The sequence below is a fragment of the Salvelinus fontinalis genome, chromosome 6 (genome assembly GCF_029448725.1).
Source record: "Salvelinus fontinalis isolate EN_2023a chromosome 6, ASM2944872v1, whole genome shotgun sequence".
Lineage (NCBI taxonomy): Eukaryota > Metazoa > Chordata > Actinopteri > Salmoniformes > Salmonidae > Salvelinus > Salvelinus fontinalis.
The window spans coordinates 15,589,687-15,600,924 of NC_074670.1; the positions used below are offsets into that span (position 1 = coordinate 15,589,687).

The window sequence follows — 11,238 nt, forward strand, 5'->3', positions numbered from 1 at the left end:
ACACACAGAGAGGTTTTGTTCAGCGCCATCTATAACTAGCCTTACTGGCACATTTGATTTTGTTAGATTTCTCTCGCAGTGTGAGGGAGAGACCACTTAATTTTTAATAAAGACATTCAGTTTCATATTTCTCATCCACCTCATCTTTTAATTTAATTGTCAGTCAAATTCTGTTTGTTACTCGTTGTTTTATCCACGAAAAGAAATATGGTACTAAGGATACACGTACACAGAGAGATATATATGTATTATGTATTGTTATTATGTATTTGTGTATTGTCTACCTCACTCGTTTTGGCAATGTTAACACATGTTTCCCATGCCAATAAAGCCCCTTGAATTTAATTGAATTGATATTATGACATATTTCAGTACATGGGGCTCTATAATACAGCTGAGAAACCATTGACTTTATTCATATGGTCGAGCGCCCTCTGCTGTCTACAAGCAGTATCGGCCATTCCTGCTGTCCCATTTCAGTCTGTTCCCTCCACTGTAATAACTGAACCTCTCCCTCTACGTAATCCTACGTGAACTTCGGCAGGAGAAAGTTTTTGGGCGAAACGTTGCCCTGTCTGTGTGGAATGGATGAATGTTAATCGGCCTTTGGAAGAAAATAACTTGACATTTTGGTTTGATAAATGGATTTTAACAAAGCTTTGTGGCGCTGTACAATTGTATAGCCCATTGAAGTGCAGAAGCGTTTGTTCCAAATCGTTTTTAATTTGTGGCGTTCTGTTCTATTTTTTTTCGGATCAAAAGAGACATAAGGGAGAACCGTATTTACCGGTGACAGTTTTCAAGGGAAAGGGAAAACAAGCGGATTTTATGCTAAAGAAAACCAGAAACTCCCCAGGAGAAATGAGAGTGTAATTTTGACCTTTGTGTATGTTGAGCAATACTTTTTAAGGCATTTGTTAACCTCTTAAGCGTTACAAATAAGAAGAACATTGGAAAGTGTACTAGTTTTGTAAAGGATCATAGTTTCTGATCATTCACCAAAAACTTTGAAAGACATTATGGCGAAGAAGTACGACTTCCTTTTCAAATTATTACTCATTGGAGATAGTGGAGTGGGGAAAACATGTCTGATTATTCGATTTGCTGAGGACAACTTCAACTCAACCTACATATCAACTATCGGTATGTATCCTAGCTCTACGAAATCCCATTTAATCGGTTATAGCCTAATCGGCCCCTAATTCAGCAATCCTTTAAATTCTTCATTGCTGAGATAGATACCATTCTGTCAACTAACATATAATGCCAAGTTCTTATCACTTTCACCACGCAGTTATCTCACGTTTCCAGTTCTGCTGTGTTCATGTCTCTACACGTCTCTATCACTGTCTTCCTATATCTCAATCTGATATCCCTATTGTAGTTCACCTACATTGTTGCTGTGCTGCTGTTGTTTCTATATCTTCTCCATATCCTCCTCTCCCCTCCCTCACTTTACCCAGAGGGTCCACCCACCCCCATTCCTCCTATCTCTCCTATCTCTTTTCAGTCTCTCATTATCAGAAAAATGGTTGTCCTCCTTTGGAATTCACAGTTTAAGACGCCCATCTTCTCTGTCCTCTCCCTCTCCCTCTCTCTCTGCCATCCCTCTCTTTCTCTGACGTCCCTGTCCTGCAGGAAACCCAGAAAATAACAAACCCAGAGACTGTGTATATATATATATATATATATATATATATATATATATATATATATATATATATATATATATATATTCTGCCATTCTGCCGTGTTGTACCATATAGCTAGACAGACTTTACTATCCCAGTGAAAGTTTGATGAATTGGGAATGCCTGTCTCACCCTCCATGCATGTCAAAATGATTTAATTGGCATGACCTATATTTGCTGCAATGTGTGTGGGAATTTAACTTATTGTCTTCCCTCCCTTCCTTTCGACCTCCTCCCTCCCCTCTCTCTGTCATCCGCCCATCCTTTCTTCAGGCATCGACTTTAAAGTAAAGACGATAGACGTGGAGGGAAAGAAAGTCAAACTGCAAGTCTGGTAAGAGAGGAGGATCCAGGCAAAGAAAGAATGAAAGGTCCATTTAGGACTACTGTTTGCTGCTCTCTAAGAGTGATGACAGTTATGGGACCGACACACAGATTTTATTCAACTTCTCGTGTGTTCTGGACGTGTGTCTACTTCTCTTTCTCAGAGGAAAGAGGAACCTCCCTTTTTACCAAAACAACCAACTGTTTATGTTGGTTTTCTGTCCAAATGTCACTCAAAGGGTCACCACTCACTGATTGTAGTGCAAGACCTTAGGAATGCAAGATTTTGATTTTATTCGTCTTGTTAGACTAAAGGCATGCAACACAGTATGCAATAGCTGCAAAATACACTACAAATCTAAATCTAATCAAATTGTATTTGTCACATCCGCCAAATAAAACAGGTGTAGCCCTTACCGTGAAATGCTTACTTACAAGCCCTTAACCAACAATGCAGTTCAAGAAATGTAGGGGGACAATGTAGATAGTCCAGGTGGCCATTTGATTAGTTGTTCAGCAGTCTTATGGCTTGGGGGTAGAAGCTGTTAAGGAGCCTTTTGTTCCTAGACTTGGTGCTCCGGTACCGCTTGCCTTGCGGTAGCAGAGAGAACAGTCTAAGACTTGGGTGACTGGAGTTGTTGACAATTTTTGGGGCCTTCTTCTGACACATCTAGTATAGAGGTCCTGGATGTCAGGAAGCTTGGCCCCAGTGATGTACTGGGCTGTACACACTATCCTTTGTAGTGCCTTACGGTCAGATCCATACCAGGCACTGATGCAACTGGTCAGGATGCTCTTGATTTTTTTATTTTACCTTTATTTAACTAGGCAAGCCAGTTAAGAACAAATTCTTATTTTCAATGACGGCCTAGGAACAGTGGGTTAACTGCCTTGTTCAGGAGCAGAACAACAAATTTTTACCATGTTAGCTCGGGGATTCGATCTTGCAAATTTTCAGTTATAAGTCCAACGCTCTAACCACTAGGCTACCTGCCGGCCGATAGTGCAGCTATAGAACTTATTGAGGATCTGGGGACCCATGCCGAAAAGGTGTTGTCGTGCCCCTTTCACAACTGTCTTGGTGTGTTTGGACCATGATAGTTTGTTGGTGATGTGGACACCAAGGAACTTGAAACTCTCGACCCGCTCCACTACAGCCCATCGATGTTAACGGGGGCCTGTTCGGCCCTCCTTTTCCTATAGTCCACGATCAGCTCCTTTGTCTTGCTCACATTGAGAGAGAGGTTGTTGTCCTGGCACCACACTGCCAGGTCTCTGAACTCCTCCCTATAGGCTGTCTCATCATTGTCGGTGATCAGGCCTATCACTGTTGTGTCGTCAGCAAACTTAATGATGGTGTTGGAGTCGTGTTTGGCCACGCGGTCGTGGGTGAACAGGGAGTACAGGAGGGGACTCAACATGCACACCTGAGGGGCCCCAGTGTTGCGAATCAACATGGCAGATGTGTTGTTGCCTACCCTTACCACCTGGGGGTGGCCCGTCAGGAAGTCCAGGATCCAGTTGCAGATGGAGGTGTTTATTCCCAGGGTCCTTAGCTAGTGATTAGCTTTTTTGGGCACTGGTGTTGAACGCTGAGCTGTAGTCAATGAACAGCATTCTCACATATGTGTTCCATTTGTCCAGGTGGGAAAGGGCAGTGTGGAGTGCAATAGAAATAGCATCATCTGTGGATCTGTTGGGGCGGTATGCAAATTGGAGTGGGTCTAGGGTTTCTGGCATGATGGTGTTGATGTGAGCCATGACCAGCCTTTCAAAGCACTTCATGGCTACCGAAGTGAGTGCTACGGGGCAGTAATCATGTAGGCAGGTTACCTTCGCTTTCTTGGTCACAGGGACTATGGTGGTCTCTTTGAAACGTGTAAGTATTACAGACACGGCCAGGGAGAGCTTGAAAATGTCAGTGAAGACACTTGCCAGTTGGTAATGCTTTGAGTACATGTCCTGGTAATCCATCTGTCCCTGAGGCCTTGTGAATGTTGACCTGTTTAAAGGTCTTGCTCACATCGGCTACGGAGAGCGTGATCATACAGTCATCCGGAACAGCTGGTGCATGCTTCAGCTCTCATGCATGCTTCAGTGTTGCTTGCCTCGAAGCGAGCATAAAAGGCATTTAGCTCATCTGGTAGGCTTGCGGTGACCAAAAGCATGTGGGCACCTGTTCGTTGAACATATCATTCCAGATTCATGGGCATTAATATGGGGTTGAGGTCAGGGCTCTGTGCAGGCCAGTCAAGTTCTAACACACCAATCTCGACAAACCATTTTTGTATGGACCTGGCTTTGTGCACGGGGGCTTTGTCATGCGGAAACAGGAAAGGGCCTTCCCCTAACTGTTGCCACAAAGTTGGAAGCACAGAATCGTCCAGAATGTCATTGTACGCTGTAGTGTTAAGATTTCCTTTCACTGGAACTAAGGGGCCTAACCCGAACCATGTAAAACAGCCCCAGAACATTATTCCTCCTCCACCAAACTGTACAGTTGGCACTATGCATTGGGGCAGGTAGCTTTGTCGTGGCATCAGCCAAACCCAGATTTGTCGGTTGGACTGCCAGATGGTGAAGCGTGATTCACCATTCCAGAGAACATGTTTCTACTGCTCCAGAGTCCAATGGCAGCTAGCTTTACACCACTCTAGCTGATGCTTGACATTACGCATGGAGATCTTAGGCTTGTGTGAGGCTGTTCGGCCATGGAAACCCATTTCATAAAGCTCCCGATGAACAGTTCTTATGCAGAGGCAGTTTGGAACTTGGTAGTGAGTGTTACAACAGACAATTTTTACACGGTACGTGCTTCAGCACTCAGCAGTCCCGTTCTGTGAGCTTTTGTGGCCTACCACTTCACGGCTGAGCCGTTGCTGCTCCTAGACGTTTCCACTTCACAATAACAGCACTTACAGTTGACTTGGGCAGCTCTAGCACGAACTGACTTGTTGGAAAGGTTGCATCCTATGACAGTGCCACATTCAAAGTCACTAAGCTCTTCAGTAAGGCCATTCTACTGCCAATGTTTATCGATGGAGATTGCATGGCGGTGTGCTCGATTTTTATACACCTGTCAGCAATGGGTGTTGCTGAAATAGCCGAACCCACTAATTTTAGAAGAGGTGTCCACATACTTTTTTATACATAGTGTATATCTGGCATATGTTACTGAGTACACTGAGATATTGACTGGCAAGGCCTTTGGTGTAGGCTATGACTTCACCTATGTTTTATCTGTCAGTGAATGCCAGTGAGTTATCATAAAGCCAGACATGAAGTCTGAAGTTTATTGAACTGGCATAAAACATACGTCTTATCTCTGTGGATTCCACACCCCTGGAAGAAGTTGTCCTTTGATACAGGATCAGGTTAACCTCCGCAAATCCTGACTTGAGCCATTAGGGGGGGATATGCCATACTGACCATCACAGGAGGCTGCTGAGGGGAGAATGGCATGAACAGAGTAAAGTGAAGGGCACCAAACACCTGGAAACCATGTGTTTGATGTATTTGTTACCATTCCACCTATTCCGCTCCAGTCATTAGAACGAGCCTGTTCTCCCCAATTTAAGGTGCCACCAACCTCCATTGCTGACCATAGCTCAGTGTGTAGGTGGGGAACTTCTACGTTCTGTGCTGTGAGAACATTAGTGTGACCATAGCATATTGTTTTTGCAGAAGCGTGGATAAATGATGTGCTGGACACACGTGTGTAAAGGCTGTATTACTCTGGATATGTATGTGTAAACAGTGTACTCTTTGAATTGGGTGCTGCATTAGAAAAACAGGAAATGTGTAGAGAAAGAACAGCTGCCAACACAGACAAATCTGCAGTAGTTTCAGTGCTTACTACAGATGTAGGATCTTAATTTGATCACGCTTTTGTTGCTGAGAATCTTCCTGCAAAGCGTGAAATGCAAACTTGTAGTGTATTTGATTTTTAAAAAGGGTTCTAAAATGTGTAATTTCCACTTTGAAATTTCAGACTTGATTTACCCTCATGGAAAATGTATCAACCCCTACAAAAATGTCCATTAATTATAATCCACATAATAATTCACATTTCCTGTTGCTGCAGGATCATTTTCCTGTTGTAGCAAACTGGTTCAAATTAAGATCCTACATCTGTACTCCAGGGTGTTCAAAGAGCTACTTTTTGAAGAAGGTGAAACATTTCCCCTAATGTATTCTGTTTTCAGGGACACAGCAGGGCAGGAGAGGTTTAAGACCATCACTACAGCCTACTACAGAGGAGCTATGGTGAGTCTCTCAACTCTCTCTCAATCAGATCACAAGTGTCTAAAACACCTGTCTAAAACTGTGACCACAATCAGAATGTGGACAAGATCAGGACAACAGGGGCATCTTAGCACCAGGCATAAACGGGCCTTCTCTCTCTTAACCTTTGTAGATATGAGAGAACATTGTGGGTGTAAGATCATGACTGAAACTATTAGTATCATATTTCTTACATCCATCAGGTTGATTTAGAATTGTTTTATTTTTGTCTGACTCGTGTCTCCCGTGATCTCTCAGGGCATCATCCTGGTGTATGACATCACAGATGAGAAGTCCTACGAGAACATTCAGAACTGGATGAAGAGCATCAAGGAGGTGACAGGGAAACAGACTGACTGTTGACAGGGAAACAGACTGACTGTTGACAGGGAAACAGACTGACTGTTGACAGGGAAAAAGACTGACTGTTGACAGGGAAACAGACTGACTGTTGACAGGGAAACAGACTGACTGTTGACAGGGAAACAGACTGACTGTTGACAGGGAAACAGACTGACTGTTGACAGGGAAACAGACTGACTGTTGACAGGGAAACAGACTGACTGTTGACAGGGAAACAGACTGACTGTTGACAGGGAAACAGACTGACTGTTGACAGGGAAACAGACTGACTGTTGACAGGAAAAAAGACTGACTGTTGACAGGGAAACAGACTGACTGTTCACAGGGAAACAGACTGACTGTTGACAGGAAAAAACACAGACTGACTGTTGACATGGAACAGGGAAACAGACTGACCGTTGACAGAAAAAACACAGGCTGACTGTTGACAGGGGAAACACAGATTGACTGTTGACAGGGGAAACACAGATTGACTGTTGACAGGGGAAACACAGACTGACTGTTGACAGGGGAACAGACTGACTGTTGACAGGGTAAAACACAGACTGACTGTTGACAGTGGAACACAGACTGACTGTTGACAGGGAAAACACCAACTGACTGTTGACAGGGAAAACACCAACTGACTGTTGACAGGAAAAAAAAAACTGACTGTTGACAGGGAAACACCAACTGACTGTTGACAGGGGAAACACCAACTGACTGTTGACAGGGGAAACACCAACTGACTGTTGACAGGGTAAACACCAACTGACTGTTGTCAGGGAAAACACAGACTGACTGTTGACAGGGAAAACACAGACTGACTGTTGACAGGGAAAACACAGACTGACTGTTGACAGGAAAACACAGACTGACTGTTGTGAAAGAGGGAAGGGACAAGACATGACACAGGCCAGAAAGAAACTGAGGGCAGCATTTTCTCAGACCTCTAGGAAGGATTTGAAACAATAAAATGAGACATGAGCAACACTACCAGAGAGTCTCGTACCACTGTTTCCTTATTCTGTGGTCAGTGATGGATGCCGTTTAGAAAAGCACAAGGAGCAGAAATTATGTAGCTGTCTCTCCACTGACATTGGAGGCACAGTCCTGGTCCTCATTATAGAAACATGTTAACATTCTTTAGATGAATCAGCCATTATGCACAGTGACATCAAACAACCCCTAGACAGACAGTCTTATGGAATGACTGCACAGGACATTATTCTGATTGACCAGACTTCTTATTGCCATCTATAAACCACAATAACAAGGGTTACATTGAGACTAGATGTTCGTTTGTTTTCTAAGGGGGCGCCTTTAGTGAATAACGGGGCATACAACTGTACTCCCAAAAACATGTTTACATTTGTTTAATTTTGTTTGCATAGTTAACAAAGATAACAGTTCAATGTGAACATTTTGAAATTAGTTCATGATTTCCCATCTGAACCAAGAGTTAGACGTGGCTCCAATTTAGAGCTGAATTAAAGCCTCTGCTAGAGGGTGCTTGGGGAGGCAGAACTAAGGGCAGAAGTTGAGGGATACATCATTGAAATATAAAATGGATGCGATGGATGCCAACTCCCTATCTTTTATCCCCCAGAATGCATCAGCGGGGGTCAGCCGGATGTTGCTAGCTAACAAATGTGACATTGAGGCCAAGAGGAAGGTATCCAAGGAAACGGGGGAAAAGGTGAGCCTCTACAGTTTTTATGATCATTGTTTTGATAATGAAGTGTTTTCTTTCAATGATATTGACACTGATGTGCAGATGTTAGTGATGGATGAATGGATGTGTGGATCATTGAGGGATAAGAGCTCCGACTTTTCAACCTGAAGATCACTGACGTCATGATTTGACCTCGTATTTTTCTGAGTTCCCAGTTGTTTTGAACGTGGCATAAACTCTGCTGATTAGGAGAGGGAAGTGACATCATATCCTGCTGTAATCACACTTGCGTTCTGTTGTTGACAGCTGGCAAAGGATCATGGGATCAGATTCTTTGAGACCAGTGCAAAGGCCAGCATCAATGTTGATGAGGTGAGATAAATATGTTATTTTAGATGTTATATTTATGTCCTTTATTCAATCACAGAGTCTGTCTTTATCTGGTCCTTTATTATGCATTTCACATGGGGAATATGGGTGATATGTTGTCCTTTTCATACAGGTTACATGTGCCACATACCCTAATAATCCCCATATCCCCACTCGCCCACTGTTACCCTTTCTCTGCCTCTCTCTCCCTCCACCTCTTCCTGCCTCTTTGTAGTCTTTTATGGCTTTGGCTCGAGATATTCTACTGAAGTCCAGCAAGAAGCCGGGCCCCACAGGTCGCGAGGTCAAAATCACCAACGCTGAGAAGAAATCCTCCAAATGTCTCCTACTGTAGAGGCAGAGCTGTCCTGGCTGACTCTTCGTTACCTGAGGGAACTATCACATATAGGAACAATATTATTGCAAAGGAAAGGGTTTCAAAGGCGCAATCCACAAGTTCTCTGTCCCCTGTGGCAACAAGATCAATTTCAAACACTATTGACTTGAGAAAAAATATAAATGTTTTCATTTACTACCCCCTCCCCTTTAAAAAGTGCTGACTACACTTTTATTTTTACCAGAAAGCGAATTTATGGATTGCACTTTTAATGACCATGTAACTATGTTGAGGTGGTCCAAGGGCATTTTACAGAGGAATATCCAGTGGTTTGTTTAAAGAATAGGATGAATACCTTGATTTCACCCAAAAATGTTTTGTATCAACTGTCTTCAATCTCCTGCAATGGTTTTGTTGTCATGGTGACTGACTGATTGACAGCCAGGGTATGTTTACACTCCACCAGAGCCATACAGAGTTAAGGAAAATATCTTCCATGTTGGCTCCACATGTTCCATGAGACAACATTCCAAAATCGATTCCTTCTACAATGATCTGTTGAATTAGATTTTTTGGAACCAACATGGTGGTCGCTCAAATTCTAAATCCCAAACTGAGTTTGCTGAACTCTGTAATCCCATGGCTCTGGACTTCACACTGTAGAGAAGTGGTGCACAGCTCCTTAATGGAACAAGAGTCTGCTGTGTTTCATCCTATCTCTCTATTTCAGAGGGATTCTTTTTCCTTGATTAACCAGGAACAAGTGACCTTTCAGTGAAACTGCCAATTACATTCTTGATTTTTGATTGAACAGTTGATGAAACAGTTGATTGTCTCGAGAGTGTAATCACTAGGCTTCTCAGATCTAAATTAGTTCCTGGTGGAGAGACAAGGTCAAATACCAGCAGATATTACTGTAACATTAAAGGTAACTACTACCATAATGGCGACCCTAGAGGACCTGAGTTATGCACCGCTGCCATAGAATCACTTTTCAGTGTCATAGCCAAAGAATTAGAATTAGAACAACACGCAGACATTCCTTTCCATTTGTTTTATTTCTATGTTTATAGCAGCTCATAGCTGTTTAGGAGGAGCACAGGGGGCATTCTAGAGAGTGACGAGAGTTTAGATCTATATGCTGTAACTATGGTGATGGTACATTATGCTCTTAAAGGGATAGTTCACCCTGAATTGTAATTTTGCCTGTGTTTTCCACACTAGGTAAAGATGAGTGATCTGGGTTGTGCCTGTTGTAAACTATTCTTCTATTACATAAAGTGTGGTACATGGATGGACTGAGGATGTGGAAGAGGGAGACAGAGAAGTGCAATATGAGAGGAGTGGAGTGATGAGCCAATGAGATGGATAGATGAAGCAAGGGATCAAAAACAGATGAGTAAAGCAAGTGTCATAGAGACAGGGATGGAATGATGCTGATGAGAGTTGGACATAGAGGGATGAGATGTTCTCTTTTTTGCTGATAGACCTACTGACCCTTTCTGATCTGATAGACAAACTGACCTTTTATCTGATGCACCTGTTCAACAGCTTTGGGGAAAAGAAGCACCCTTCCTTCCTCTTTCAGACAGACCAGGGCCCTGGTCCAATGCACCCTGGAGGTAATCACTGATGTACTACTGGATAGATTTGCAAATATATCTCTCCATATATCATATACTGTACTGTGATTGGACAAGACTTCCACCTCGATACTCTCACCAATCCAAACGTGTCAGATCAGTGATTACTCTGAAGGAAGGAATGATGTCGCTTCCCATGCCAGACACTACATAATCATTACTGTGCCAGCAAGCTTCTCTGTCTATGGGTTCATTTCAATTCTCTAAAGTGTCTTCTGGGAAGAAGACGAGGGGAAGGAGCTACTCCAGACTATTGAGATGATGCACCCTGTGTGTTTTTACTCTGATATCTCACCTTTCCTCTTTTCATTCACACACATTTTCACCCTGTCGACCATTCCATGTCTGATCAATTATCTTATGACCAATGTATACCATTTGACATACGCTCTGCTTAGCCTATTCAATAAAAGACTGTCAAAAAGAACTCTTCTATTTTGTAGGCTTATACTTTCATTTTCTCAGAGTGAATTGCATTTTGGTGCATCACTCTTGTCTGTCCCACTAAAATAGTGTATCTCAGCTTACAGGAATCAGTGCATTGTCCCCCACTCTCCAAACCTTCACAGTTTC

The 11,238-nt window shown here is 42.9% G+C and overlaps 1 protein-coding gene across 1 annotated transcript; it reads left to right on the forward strand.

Moving 5' to 3' along the window:
* The first annotated feature begins 481 nt into the window (after positions 1 to 481).
* Positions 482 to 11,092, forward strand: LOC129857144 (ras-related protein Rab-13). Its single transcript, XM_055925103.1, has 7 exons — positions 482 to 1,143; positions 1,965 to 2,025; positions 6,221 to 6,281; positions 6,558 to 6,635; positions 8,251 to 8,340; positions 8,623 to 8,688; positions 8,921 to 11,092. The coding sequence occupies exons 1-7, from the start codon at positions 1,020 to 1,022 to the stop codon at positions 9,038 to 9,040; spliced, it is 600 nt and encodes a 199-aa protein (XP_055781078.1). The 5' UTR covers positions 482 to 1,019; the 3' UTR covers positions 9,041 to 11,092.
* The last annotated feature ends 146 nt before the right edge of the window (positions 11,093 to 11,238 follow it).

Bases quoted from the DNA above. Each gene is read 5' to 3' on its own strand.
- LOC129857144 (XM_055925103.1), top strand. From the start codon at position 1,020: ATGGCGAAGAAGTACGACTTCCTTTTCAAATTATTACTCATTGGAGAT. The intron at 6,636-8,250 runs GTGACAGGGAAA...TTTATCCCCCAG, and splicing joins GGATGAAGAGCATCAAGGAG to AATGCATCAGCGGGGGTCAG. The intron at 8,689-8,920 runs GTGAGATAAATA...GCCTCTTTGTAG, and splicing joins CCAGCATCAATGTTGATGAG to TCTTTTATGGCTTTGGCTCG.